The 15,300-nt window shown below is 37.8% G+C and overlaps 1 protein-coding gene across 1 annotated transcript; it reads right to left on the bottom strand.

Annotated features, from left to right (window-relative positions):
* Nucleotides 1–1,365: 1,365 nt before the first annotated feature.
* Nucleotides 1,366–2,543, bottom strand: LOC146739353 (uncharacterized). The gene has a single exon (XM_085502723.1). The coding sequence runs from the start codon at nucleotides 2,541–2,543 to the stop codon at nucleotides 1,503–1,505; it is 1,041 nt and encodes a 346-aa protein (XP_085358849.1). The 3' UTR covers nucleotides 1,366–1,502.
* Between the last annotated feature and the right edge of the window lie 12,757 nt (nucleotides 2,544–15,300).

Raw genomic sequence — 15,300 nt, 5'->3', positions numbered from 1 at the left:
CATAAAGGTGGCAGGAGCATTACATAGACCAAATGGCATTTTGGTATACTCAAAAAGACCTCCTGTACATGTACGGAATGCAGTCTTCTCAATGTCCTCCTCAGCAACCGGAAGTTGATTAAAACCATGTGCCAAATCCAGGCTACAGAAATATTTGGCGCCTCCAAGTACTTCTAAAGCTTCCTCTATCCTAGGTAAAGGATACGCATCTTTGTGAGTCTTCATATTCAAGGAGCGATAATCCACGCATAACCTCAGCTTACCATCCTTCTTTTTTACTAAAACTATTGGTGATGCATAAGGGCTAGACGACTCTCTAATAACACCTCTCTCTAAAGATTTCTGTAAGTACTCCCTCACCTCATCCCAGTGATGTGGTGGGACTCTACGATGTGGTACTTTAACAGGCTTATCATCAGTGGTAATTATTCGATGCTGTACTAAATCACAAAATCCAATATCATCCTCATCCTTACTAAATGTGTTCTGATATTTATCAATCAGCATATTTAACTTGTTCTTCTGGACTTGACTAACATCACCAACATTCCTTCTTGAGATAAGGTCTTGTACTTCAGGAGCTGTGACATCACTGCCTGGTACTTCTGTCACTTGTACTTCATTTACATTCACAGCATGAAACCTAATAGTTGGCTCTAAAGAAACAGACTTAGCCACTCCCACTGGGGTGCGAGGGGTTAAATAAACATCACGATCACTGAAATTTGCAATTTGCATAGGCACCCTACCAGTATTAGTCACAGTCACATATGTTGCACCAATGGCCACTCCACTCTGCAACTCTGCAACATGAACTTCATTTCGCTCCAACAACACATTGTATGTCTGTCCAATGGGAGCAGGTCTGAGAGATCCATCAATTACACGTATAGAACGAGCAGGAATCAATACAGGTTTCTTCCCAGCAATTCTCACAGGTCTGTTCTCCACTGAAACTGCAAACACTTCTTCATTGTTTACAAACGTTGGCTTGTAAGCTTCTAGTATATAAAGAAAGTTAATCTCATTCACACTAAGCCCAGTTTGTATTTTCTCTCTAAAGTTATCACCATACTGCCCTACCAATTCATTTCTTATATCCCTAAAAACATTGGACCCTATAACACCAGGTACTCTTTTCTTTCGTGACTCAACAGGAGTATTGGTTGGGTCACGCACAACTAAGAAACCCAAATTATTAAATGTATGATTACAAATAGTAATAGACAGCTCCACATAACCAAGGTAGGGTATATCAAGGCCCTGAGAACCAGTTAACTTAATAAATGATGCAACATCTATTAACTCTGCTTTAACAAGATATTCTCTAAAAAACTGCTCCGTTACTGTTGAGACCTGGGCACCGGTGTCAAGTACACACACACCATCTGTACCTCCCAACTTTAGAACAGCTTCTGGACAATCTCCCACCACGCTATGTATAAATGAGCCTCCATCAATCCTAGTCTCACCTACCACACGGCTCTCTGCAGCAGGCTGGTTTAGTTTAAATCTTGGGGTTTAGGCTTTGGTTTGGACTTTCTCTTAGGGCAGTCTCGGTTTAGATGATCTGGTGAGTTACATGTCCAACATCGAGGTTTATTGTCAGTTGACACAGGTGAACGATTCTCAGGTTTCACAAATTTCTGTACCATTGATGTGAGGGTATCAACTTGTTTTGAAAGCATAGACACCTGTTGAGCCAGTGCTGCAACTTCTCCATCACTTTTAGATTGGTCACTTAATACCTCACGAACAGCAGCTTCACGTTTTGCTTTCAAAGATTTGCCCCTTTGACCCATCAATTTGATAACCTGGTCACGAGCATCGAAAAAACTAAGTTCTGGCTGATCTGCATTCAGTCTTCGTAACTCCATTCGCAAACTGTCATCTCGAACAGCTTCAGCTAAACGACTTTTTAACTGACTTTCTCTACCTGGTTTGAATGACGAATCTAGTTGTACGATTCTGTCATACAAACAAACTAACTGCAAGGAACATGCAATGATGTCTTCTCCATCAGACTGTGTATACGCAAAGAACTGTTGCTGTAGCTGGGGTAAACTATCACCGTCACCAAACACTCTTATAAGTATTGCAAATATCTTACTTGGATCACTTTTGACGGCATCTCCACGACCAAGTATCTCACGTCTGGCCTTACCAACAAGATGTTCAATGAGAAATGCAGCCTGTTCACTCACATCTAGTCTTCTGGAGGATATAACTGCTTGGGCATCTTCAATCCAGTCCTCTACTGACAGATCACTGGCTTTTTCAGGCTTGTCATGAAACCTGTCAAGTTTCCTACTCGGAGACATGTACACCACCTTTCCCATACCAGTACTAGAGTCTGCACTGACCTTAGATGTCTCTCGTTCCAAAGCAATCAGACGCTTTACCTCCATACTAGATGCTTCAGCATCTGCCCATGCTGCAGCCACTTCCTCATCTTTTTGTGTAACAGCCAACTCCAATGCTTTAATTCTCTGCAACATCCCTTGGACATCAGCCTCAGTAGCAGCTTGCTCTGTATCAGACATGATAGTAGGATATACAGCAAAAAGAAATTGTGAACCAGCAGTACACAAATAGCATTAAACTAAAATAATCTACACTCAAGTACTAAATACATACAGTGTGACCTTAATAACAGATTATCACACAGTAAGGGATCCTATACTACTACATTCACACAATAACAGCTTCAAGTAAAATTTTACAGTGCACCACGTGTAAAAACATACACTGCAGCGATCTACTAAAAACAAACACTGTGAAAATTCTGTGAAATACACAAGTACAAAATAAACATTCAAACAATTATTGTCAAACAAACTTCAATAAAAGAGTCTATTTGAAAGAGTTCACACAAACTTGTCTTTTCATCCTTGATGATGTGTCATCAGCCCAGGTTGAACATCAGTGTCTTCTATGAGAACACAGTAGCACAGTTCAGGTGAAATGTAGCACACCACCCAGGAAACACACTTTCAACTTGGCCTTAATTCTCTCTTCAAGTCAGGGTTTAAACCATGTAGAAGTCGCACTTGGATCCTGCGACTACGCCAAAATGTAACGTGCAGATAGACACACACAGAGACACGCATGTATGTCATTCACTGCGTTCTTTTATTCCAAGTTCATACTATGGTTAAGATAACATAAAACAAAAACAAAACAAAACAAAAAAAGAAAACCCTGACTAGAACAACTCTAAATTGAGTGAAATGCAATGCTCTCCTCAGCTTCAGGTCGCCATTCACACAGCTCGAGCTCAGAAAATCATGAAATGGTTTTCAAACTTCTAGAGACTGATAAAGATTGAAACTGGGTGAAATTGCAGACAGCAAACGAAAAGTGTTTGCAAACAGAAGTTTACAAGATGGAGTCTGTCATGTCACATGACCTCGGCAAAAGAAGTGTTTTCTCAAAATTACAAAATACATTGAAATAATACATTACATATCCTCTACAGAAATTAATAATAAAAATAAAGAATTTACAATACATCTCAAAGGTAGAAATATGAATATTTAAAGAAAATATAAATAACACTCAAGGATGAACAGCGCCCTCACACACTCAAGAAGGGTAAACAGCACTCTCACAATTTGGTGTGACTTACCATCTTCACCACATATGTTGAAGTCCGATTTGCGGTCGAACAGCAATGTACTGGTACTTGAGTAAAATGGCCAATATCCCGACTGCATGCGCCTGGAATCCCGCACTAGGCGACTAATAGTTACTGTTTATCTTGTTATATCAAGATAGTTTTTAATTTTTATATAAACAATAATCCATATCTCGTTATTACCAGGTAAAATAATATATATTAAAGTATTAGTAGACAGTTTTCCTTGTTTCCACCAAAATAAAATCTGTATCTCGTTATTAGGTGTTAGTACATGTATCTCATTATAACGAGATGTTTTTTATAATTAAATATTTTGACTAAAACTTCCCGAATTAACTTTCATTTTTTGTGCCGCATTCACATTTTTTTGACAAATTATGCAAAACAAACACATTATGCAAAACAAACAAATTTGGACATTGTTATGATTGTTTATTGTTTTCATGATTATTTATAATATCGAAATTGACATAAATTTAAGAAATTTATGTCGCTTTTTATATTGTGTTCGCTATCCTTTCTAGAATTGTAACCAACACACGCGCTCCTGAATTGGAACCAAATAAGTTTTTAATAACCAGGTATTCTCTTTCTTGATTTATTCATTATTCCGCTATTTCATCGAATATCAAAACTTTAATTTAAAGGGCCGTGGTCGTCGCGCAGCACGTGTTCAAATGAGTCCCATATCGAACACGACGCGGCGCCACTGCCATGCTGTAGCGATTTAAAGCCTAAGATTGCAACTATATGTGCTGACTATTATATTATATGCATTATGAAGTTTCCAAATTTTTTGGAATCTTTTCTTTCTAAGTCTTGAATACCCAAAAGGAAAGAATCACGCAGACGCATATGGCCGACGATATCTCGTTGAGCCACGAGACTTGTATTTGTCTCTCGAACAGTGTTCCATTCATGATATCTCTTGCCATCGTGCTCATCAAATACCACGATACTGTGACGTAAGTCATGGAATCAGTGGTCGCGATAACAAAAGACAATAGAACACTATGTGAGTTGTAAAAACAATTCTCGTTGCGCACCCTGCTTTCTGCGAGAGTTCGGTGGCCTTTTAGGCAAAGGAATCTGATTATTTGATAGTACCGTCGATTAACGGACAACTCTAGAATATGACAACGAAATTAATGTTCACGATAGAATTCAGGTAGGATAGTTTTTATTTGACCAGACGTAGGGTTGTAAGAAAGACCGATAAATATGTGGGTGTTTGTACAACAATACTCTATTATTAGTATTATTATAATACACGTCAACTTGATTGAATGATTCAGAGTTTAAAGGGCGATGGTCGTCGCGCTTCCTGTTAGGTATGGGAATTATAGCAACGTACACAACGCGTGTTGAACACATTGTTTATTTACATGAGGTTAGAACACGCACTGCGCGACGACCACCGCAGCTTTCAGCTACAATGTTGACATGTATTGTTGTTAACATAATTCGCATGTGCAGTGCGTTGACTATGTCATTAAACGTTCTTATCTCGTACTAGTATTCGAAATCTTCGTTTTTATTAAAGTAATTCAATGAGTGAAGGAATCGAAAAGAAATGCTGTCATGGAATCAGATTGCAATACCCATGTATAAATCTGCTGCTGTTCGACTGTAAGCAAATGTATGCTGCTGAGTTGTCTATGACGCCCTCTGACGGCTGCCAAGTCAAAAACACCCCCTGTCGACGGGGGCGCAATATATAGTCCAAGGTTCGCTTTCAAAAGAGCAATCACATAAACAGGACTATTAAGAATATTCTCGTACAATTTACAAATTTATCAAGAACTTAACGTTTTTACAAGATATCAGCACGTTAGGTTTTCACCGCTCAGCTATTTAATCTTGTATGGCCAAACGTTGTCATGGGAGTTCAATGTATTCACTAAATTCAACATATTCTCTCTAAATAACGATGAATTCCGTCAATTTCTCTAAAGACCTACGGATCCTGTATGTGAGTACAATTCCGCGTGTGAGGGTTCCCACTCAATGTTGATGAATAAAGTTTAGCACAATCGTAAACGTTCTTGAAAATTCTTACACTCGTCTGCCTTGTCATATATGTCACTGTAGTCTTTCTCGCAGTCACAGTCGAGAAGACGCCGGTTTATCCTTCGCGATGGATGCGGGAATGTGGCGAAGTAGAATAGATCAAGGCTGCAGCTGAACGAGCAGTTCGCAGGCACTACGTCAGGTTCGAACAAGTCACTACATCCAAAATTCACCAGGTATGAATGATTAAAGTTGAGACGATCTCGGCATCCTCGCCTCTGCTCACATTCTCTGACAACGTCACCACAAGATTCGGACGCCGTGCCGAGACTTGGTCGTTGCTGCAAGGAAACAAACAAAATTACCTCAGTGATACCAATATTTTTTTAGAAATGATTCTTAGAAATTTAATATGTACGCACAATATTTTCCATTATTAACGGTAATTTCTTTTGAACTTTGAATTCAAATTCAAGAGAGGTTGTGATTCGCAATGTAAGTGTACTGTAGTGATTGCTGATTGAACGAACCTCAAATCATTTCGAAAGTATATTCATCCGCACTTTGCCAGTGACGTCAAATTTGCGCGTAATAAAACTGCAATTCGAAGAAATACTGCACAAATCTAATGCGCATGCGTTCTGATTTACATATACGTAATAAATAGTTAAACATTCATGTTGTGAGTCTTTCATCCAACGAACACGCTAATGGTTGCCGCCAAAATGTTATTTTTTATTTGATGAAATATCTTAATCCAACTTAAAGAAGGATATGGACGAGGATATGACACTTTTTATTATCATTGTTGATCAATACGTGTATATCCAAAGTTTGTTTGTTTGTTATTTATCATGCACTACAGACATTATTGCGTAACATATCATTTTATAATTTGCATGTGTACTGATTTTTTAGTACGTACATTAATAAACACTGAGCTTGCGTAGTGGCCTTTTCCATTTTCATCGAAGGGATCTCTGGATAGTGAGTTATTTTCAATTAAGAATAAATCAGAATACAATCTGGTATTCAACATGCAATATCAAATAACAGTAAAAAAATAATAATTTCGTTCATATTTCATCTTTTTATCAAGATGCAATATCAAACAAAAATATTTGAAAATGCTCAAAAAACCCGATCTCAATTGACATTATCCACATCGCCTCTTTAAGTTCTATTTATCTCTCAGTTATCTATTTGAGTACAATTTGTGGTTTCTTTGGTCCCTCTGCCCGGCAAAAGATTCATATATATTCGTCTTAGGGCTCCGTCTTAGGGCCATTATTGTTCTCAATGTACATGCGTCCATTGGGCGAGTTATTGCGACGTCACGGCGTAAAATATCATTTTTACGCCGATGACACACAGATTTATTTATCGGTTTCTGAAGATGATCAAATTCGCGCCCGGGTGATACTTCAGACATGTATTCAAGACGTTAGCGATTGGATGTCTTGTAATTTCCTACTTTTGAATGTGTCGAAAACTGAATTTGTGTGCATGTCGTCTCGGAGATTCTCACAAGACTCGTGTCCTTTGTCTAGTATCGCAATTGGTGAAGAATTGGTTAGTGCTTCGTCAAGTGCTAGAAACTTAGGTGTCTTGTTTGATTCGCAGCTATCTATGGAAACACACATTTCTACTATTTGTAGATCTGGATATTCCCATCTAAGAAATATTAATCGTATTCGTAAATCATTATCCCAATCTGATACTGAAAAGTTGGTACATGCATTCATATCTTCTCGCTTAGACAGCTGTAATTCATTATTGTCTGGTCTCCCTGTAACTAAGATAAAACCTCTTATTCGTGTACAAAATGCAGCAGCCCGCCTTGTCACTCGTGCTCGAAAATATGACCACATTACAGACATTTTTATTAAACTTCATTGGTTACCAGTTGTACAAAGAATCAATTTCAAATTACTTTTACTAGTGTATAAATCTTTGTATGGTTTTGCCCCAAATTATCTATGTGAATTAATCGAATTTTATGTACCTAGTCGTAGTTTAAGATCTGAATCAAAGTTTCTTATTAAAACTCGTCAGGTGTGTAGTAAAAAGTCCAAGGTGTTATACAAAGACCGTGCTTTTGAAAATTTAGGTCCTAAACTTTTTAATGAATTACCTCTGTCTGTTCGTTCTAGTCCTTCAGTAGACATTTTTAAATCCAGACTGAAAACGCACTTATTTAAATGTGCTTTTAATATTTGACTGATTGTTTATTGTATCAGCGCCTTTGATCTTCATATGTTGGAATTGTTGCGCTTAATTAAATAAAGTTATTATTATTATTATTATATCTTTTAAAACGCACTTACTAGATGGGCTGATTGATACTACACAGTTTCACCCGGTATATCCAAGATTACCTCATTAAATTTATTCATTAAATTTGCTGACAGACCTGATGCACAAGATGCATGTTGAAAAACAACTTTTCTGGGAATATTTCGAGTGTCAAACGAGTTCGTATAACATCCGATGTTCAATTATGTCTCTATCATTCACTATTCTCGGACGGAGTTACGTCACAGTACTTTCTATGTTTCTCGGACGCGCACCATGTATTTCTAGGGTCTATGCGCGAACTGCTCTGGTACGCCGGTCGGAGAGCCGGTGAAAAAAAGTTAATGTCAAAAAAAAAAACAGCACAAACTCAACCTTGGGGTAATCCTGAACAACCAAATTAATATATGTTGCACATGTTCAACAACTAGCCAAATGTACAGTTTTCTGAGAGTTGTCGGCCTTTGTATTCACCAGCCATGCAGCAAATATTCAAAATATGTGAGCGGATCACATTGTTGTTAAAACTAAATCAAAGAAAGATTACAAAGAACTCCCGTGCGCTTAGAGTATTGGAGACATAATAATAAATAATTAGCCTTCCATACATGAAGATTGGCTACTAATATTTGTCTGCTATTTGAGATGCACAACGTGAAAACAATGCGATTCACATTATTGAAGTTTATAATACTACAGAATATTCAGTAAATACTCTAAACATAAAACGAAAAGACTTATCAATAATTACCTCTACAGTTGGTGAGATGGTCAATGAAAGGGAGGGAGGGAGGGAGGGAGGGAGGGAGGGAGGGAGGGAGGGAGGGAGGTGTGGAAGCGGTTTTATTAAGGAAAACAAGCGCTCACTCGAACTGGTCCAACATGGTGTCCGCGCAGCCTATTCTGAAAATGAAATGGAATGTTTCTCGTCTTGCATATCAACTGAAAATAAATAAATGTGCTGCTAAATAATGTAAAAACTAGCCCCGGCCTCTTCGGCAAGTATGACTGGGAAATGATAACACATGGTTACCAGTAGCAATCGTGGAGAGCGTTAATGAACATGATGAAGTAATTGTATAATTAAGACGGTATTGTCATATTTTGTTTGATATGATTACGATTACAGCTTGTCTGTTTCATCACCATTTAATAAATAATCTTATGGAAATATTGTGATTACCACTCGCCATTTGCTGTTACGATTTCCTGTCTTCTGAGTAACGAAGGACTACATAACTAAATAAAGGTATCGCTAAGGCTGTAAACAACATGTTAAATCATAGAAGCGCTTTGGTCGCTAGATGGCGCTATTTGTGGGAAATATGCATTAAGAAGATATTAACTCCAAAAGTTAGTTCTTTGTACAGAATATATTAAGATCGAAACTTGTATTGTAAATTCAAAGAGGAGTATTATGGTTTTTTTTTTCAACTGCGCTTGGATAATAAAAAATCCAAATCTAATATCGAAAGTTCAGCCGAGCGTTGTTAATAGGCTCCAGAGTTTTTGCCGTGATATTAACGTCGAGCAAAGTACGAATGAAAAGCGACTAGTTTTTAAAATATTCTCTCTGATCCTCCCGAAACAACCGGTGAGCGTGCGGTAAATTTGTGCTACAAGAACAATGTTTTCAGCTCAGTATTCATCAACACCCAGTATCAAACAACAACAATATTAAAAACAACGTGTTCTTGTCCACATTGAATCGTTAAAAATACGATTAATTTGTGTATTCATATTTGTCATAATTTGTAATCCATGAAGTACAAAAAGAATGCACGAAATGGGTAAACAGAACAAAAGTTCATTACATATCCCGTATAAACCTCACGGTCTAATATCAACAATATCATATCTATATAAAATCTACATGAACATTCCTGACGCAGAACCTTTAGGATCTATGCTCCCCCACACTAAACACGTCACACGCCATGTTATTATTGCATCGCTATTGCTTTGATATTTAGATTTGAACATTCTATAACAGTACAATTAGTAAGTTAATGCAAAGCTACAAGATTGTGCCTGATTGGCTACCAAGCACCTAACAGTTGGACCAATCTGAGAAAGTTGTTTTTTCGCGTATCAAACTCGACTACAATTAGTGACTCACGAACGTACACATAGTACCATTACACTCCCACGAGCGTCACATAGATAGATCATTACAGTTTATAGTCGAAACTCTTTGTTCTTATTAGATTAGCATCATCGATTCGCACATTCTCGATCGTTTGATTTACGGTCAGTAATTGAAGTGTTTCGGGGCCAATTAAATTGTCGCAGCGGACAACTCGATTTGGAAAGATTATTCTCCCACTTAACTCACTGACACGGTGATCAATCAAGTTTAACTTGTACGTCGATTTGAATCCGTTCTCTAGTCCAAATATTAGTATAGCCTTCCCACGTTAAAATAAAAAAATATCAGAACGAGACGTTGTGAGCAGTTTCTCAAGAATCCCCCTTGATCACATGGATAGGAATGGGGTAGGTACAATGGGTCAACGTAACGGCAAAAACCGTGAGTGGCGGCGTTGATTATTGGAAATATATGAGAACGTGGGCTTTGTGGTTATTCTGATGTTCATAAAGATACGCGGGCGTTTTGTCGTTTCAACATTTTCCATTTTACAATTTTTTAAATTTTTGTTTTTAACTATTCACATATTTACTGACGCGCAGGAGCCAGATACCTACAACAATGAAGGGCAATTTGCGATTGGAAAATCAGAATATATAAGTATATTAATTTTTACCAACTATTTCAAACATTGTATATCCAAAGCCGTTTCACGTATTCTAAAGAGAATATAAATAAAGTGTTTGTTGAACAACTGTTATACAGTGGATCATGTCCGTTGGTTTTGGTATTTCGCAATAAGAATGCTCCTAATTTGCATACACTGATCGTGCCACTGTGTGGAATCATTTTTTTTATTATTAAGTGTGGATGAGTGTCAAGTCGTGTCACGTTGTGCTATTTTATCTGATGTGACACTCCGCTCCTTACTGAACAAGTGTGTCATGAATGTAATTACCATGCTCATTCGTGAATTCAATATTTTACAGGTTATTATTCTTAAAAGGCGGCGGTCGTCGCGCAGCGCATGTTCAAATTTCATGAAAACATTTTACACGCGTCGTGCACGTCGCTATGAGTTTCATGTCGAAAAAGACGCGGCGTGACGACCACCTCCCTTTAATATGCGCGCTAAAGACGCAATTCTGCGCAATGTATACTTAGTCACTGGTTAATACTTTTTTTATCCTTTGTTAGTGACGTAATGTATTGAAGAATGTTACCATATAAAAAGTAAGTGTGCATAAAATAAGATCTCCGGGCTTTCTGGGACTCTCAGGCCCACCATTTTGTGGAATATTGCACACAAATCTGCAAGAACTAGCACACTCAAACAAAACTAGTGTCATTAAATAACTTCATTTGGTCGTCTTCGGTAAATGACAGGCGACAGGAAATTGACAGTGATTATATTTGGTTCGTTTCTTCTGTTCTAACAGCCCGATGACCTCCGTTTGTGGACAGCTTTCGTTCGGTATTTACCAGGGAAATACTCATTCTTCGCTCGAAGCAGTATTCGTATGTCCTCAACAAAGCCGTTTACTGGGAAAGTACCGCTCAGAACGACCTTGTTCTCACTTGATCCAAGTGGAGGGTACAAATTACCCCCTCAATATTTGAAAATGATACATTTGTTTGAGTAGGCCGACACGCTTTGTGAATACATGGCCATTTTCAGAGGTACTACGTACCATGTGGCTATAATATGAGACGGATGAAACCTTTTTATAGTCCTGTTTGTTCTTAAATTTGAAAATGAATAGCTTCGCGCTAAACCGTCGAAAGTTAGCTCAAGTAAACGAGGTAATACTAAAATTATCCGCGTATCTTCATTTCGTTCAAATGTTCAATCTGCGTCACTTCAAGACTATTTACGACTCGAAGTCTATACCTGAACGTTGGTCGCCGCTGTGTCATTCGGTACTCTGAGGACGTACATTATACAATATCACAATGGTTAGCTGTTCATACTTGTACCTAGCGTTTATTTTGTTATGTGGTTAAATATTACCCAAGATATAATTTTTTAATATAGTGTTTTTGTCCGAAAGTCGATCAACGTAATAATAATGGGTACCAGTCCTGCCTTGACGGACTATTATGCATCAAACTCATTCCCTCATCAGAAAACCGAGTGAGTTATTTCTTCAAAGGCAATTTTCCAGAGCTGAGAAATCAGAACAATAAATATCGCGCTAACTCACTCACCCATGCAACTAAAGACTCGGCCCATGTAGTGAAAAAGAGCATTACACTAAATGTAAAGATATTTCCAGATTTACACATGAATAGGATAGCTCTGGGTTTGCTTTTTACCAATTTCCCGCAATCTCCACAGCGAAACTAAGTTATACATTGTACTGAATACAAAGTGATATGAACTGGCATTAAAGGATCACAATGTAATTTCGCTGCCCTGCACCACAACAAATTAATATGTTCTAGACATCCCGTGGTACTGTACTCTGGCACTTGAGAGTCTTCAAGTCATGCAATTTATGTTCATACGACAATTGGACAAAATCAGCAGGAACGAATATGTCAATCTTCGTTAGTGGCTTTGTTATATTAATGACACCTCACTGGCTACCGAGCACACATTTAGCACGATTCGGTACCGGGACAATTATATAAACCAACGTGACAAACTACTTATTGTATTACGTATGTTACGATACCCAACACGACTCTGATATTTCGACCGAACCCGTAGTGCATCATATTTATGTATTGTATATTTTGGTTGTACAGTATTTTGCGGAGTGTCTGTATTGGCGTTCTCATACTGAATATTTTGAGTTCCATTTACTGGGTAATGTACCAATTGTTTTTTTCAGAGTCACATGCATAAATTTAAACTAACCTTGCTGTCTCGACATCATTGCAGATTGTCATAAATCAAGAATTTACATATTGCAATATCGGTATTTCATACCAATGCGAACATCCATGTAAGCGAGTGAAAATTTAATTGTTTAGTTAAAGCGGGAGGGTCGTCACCTGCGCATGCGCGGTGATTGAGTCCCATGCGACGGTAACAACACACGCTAAAAACGCAAAGGCTCATGGATAGACGCTTGTTTGTAAACAATGACACGCTATAGCCATCTGACGCATGCGCAGGTGACGACTCTCCCGCTTTAAAGAGACAACTTGTAGATTACATGAATAGTTGTGAGCTTTTTGAAACAAGTTTGTTTGAAAAAAACATTAGGGTTTGATTTATTTTAAATCAGAAAAAACAACAATCATTTGTTCAATGAATTGCTAAAAGACATTTGTTTTGATTACATGTAAGTATACGACGCATGCGCATTGGACTGTCGACCGATGTTTATTTTATCATCTCAAAAATTATGTTTTATCAAGATGCGTTATCAGTAACAAAAAAAATGGAAAGTTATATGCCTCTAAAATAATTACGGCATGTAAAAAAAAAAAAAAATAAAGTCGCTCGCTTTGTATATTATAATTTGGTGTTTCTTACCATCTTCACCACATATGTTGAAGTCCGATTTGCGGTCGAGTAGCAATGTACTGGTACTTGAGTAACATGGCCAATATCCCGACTGCATGCGCCTGAAATTCCGCACTAGGCGACTAATAGTTACTGTTTATCTTGTTATATCAAGACAGTTTTTAATTTTTATATAAACAATAATCCATATCTCGTTATTACCAAGTAAAATAATATATATTAAAGTACTAGAAGACAGTTTTCCCCGTTTCCAACATGTATCTCATTATAACGAGATGTTTTTTTATACTTCAATATTTTGACTAAAACTTCGCAAATTAACTTTCATTTTTTGTACCACATTCACATTTGTTTAGACAAATTATGCAAAACAAACACACTATGCAAAACAAACAAATTTGGACCTTGTTATGATTGTTTATTGCTTTCATATTTATTTTCAATATCGAAATTGACATAAATTTAAGAAATTTATGTCGCTTTTTATATTGTGTTCGCTATCCTTTCTATAATTGGCCAGATGCAGTGTCTGCTAGCTTCTTAGAAGAAGGGCGTCCAACAACATCGCACTTCAAATGCACATTGTAACAAACGCACGCGCTCCTGAATTGTAACCAAATAAATTTTAATAACCAGGTATTCTCTTTCATGATTTATTCATTATTTCGCCATTTCACCGAATATCAAAACTTTAATTTAAAGGGCCGTGGTCGTCGCGCAGCGCGTGTTCAAATGAGTCCCATATCGAACACGACGCGGCGCCATTGCTGTAGCGATTTCAAGCCTAAGATTACAACTATATATGCTGACTATTATATTATATGCATTATGAAGTTTCCAAATCTTTTGGAATCTTTTCTTTCTAAGTCCTGAATACCCAAAAGGAAAGAATCACGCAGACGCATATGGCCGACGAGATCTCGTTGAGCCACGAGACTTGTATTTGTCCCTTGAATAGTGTTCCAATCATGATATCTCTTGCCATCATGCTCATCAAATACCACGATACTGTGACGTAAGTCAGGGAATCAGTGGTCGCGATAACGAAAGACATGGGAGGTGTAAAAACAAGTCTCGTTGCTCCCCAGCTTTCTGCGAGAATTCGGTGGTCTTTTAGGCAAAGGAATCGGATTATTTGATAGTACCGTCTATTAAACGGACCACCCTAGAATATGAGAACGAAATTAATGTTCACGATAGAATTCAACTTAACAGGTAGGAGTTGGATAGTTTTTATTTGACCAGAAGTAGGATTGTAGGATCGTAGGAAAGACCGATGAATATGCGGGCGTTTGCACAACAATACTCTATTATGCACGTCAACTTGATTCAGAGTTTAAAGGGCGATGGTCGTCGTGCCGCTTTCTGTTAGATATGGGAATTATAGCAACGTACACAACGCGTGTTAAACGCATTTGTTTGTTTACATGAGATTAGAACACGCACTGCGCGACGACCAGCACCCTATCAATACTGAGCTTATGCAGCTTTCAGCTACAATGTTGACATGTATTGTTGTTAACATAATTCGCATGTGCAGTGCGTTGACTTGTCATTAAACGTTCTCATCTCATAGTAGTATTCGAAATCTTCGCTTTTATTAAAGTAATTCAATGAGTGAAGGAATCGAAAAGAAATGCTGTCATGGAATCAGATTGCAATACTCAAGTATAAATCTGCTGCTGTTCGACTGTAAGCAAATGTATGCTGCTGCGTTGTGTATGACGCCCTCTGACGGCTGCCAAATCAAAAACACCCCCTGTCGACGGGGGCGCAATATATATATTC

This window comes from Saccoglossus kowalevskii, chromosome 8 (assembly GCF_978046115.1).
Source record: "Saccoglossus kowalevskii chromosome 8, keSacKowa6.1, whole genome shotgun sequence".
In the NCBI taxonomy this organism is placed as follows: domain Eukaryota; kingdom Metazoa; phylum Hemichordata; class Enteropneusta; family Harrimaniidae; genus Saccoglossus; species Saccoglossus kowalevskii.
Note: the sequence above shows the minus strand (reverse complement) of the source record. Positions and strands in the feature narration are given on the sequence as shown.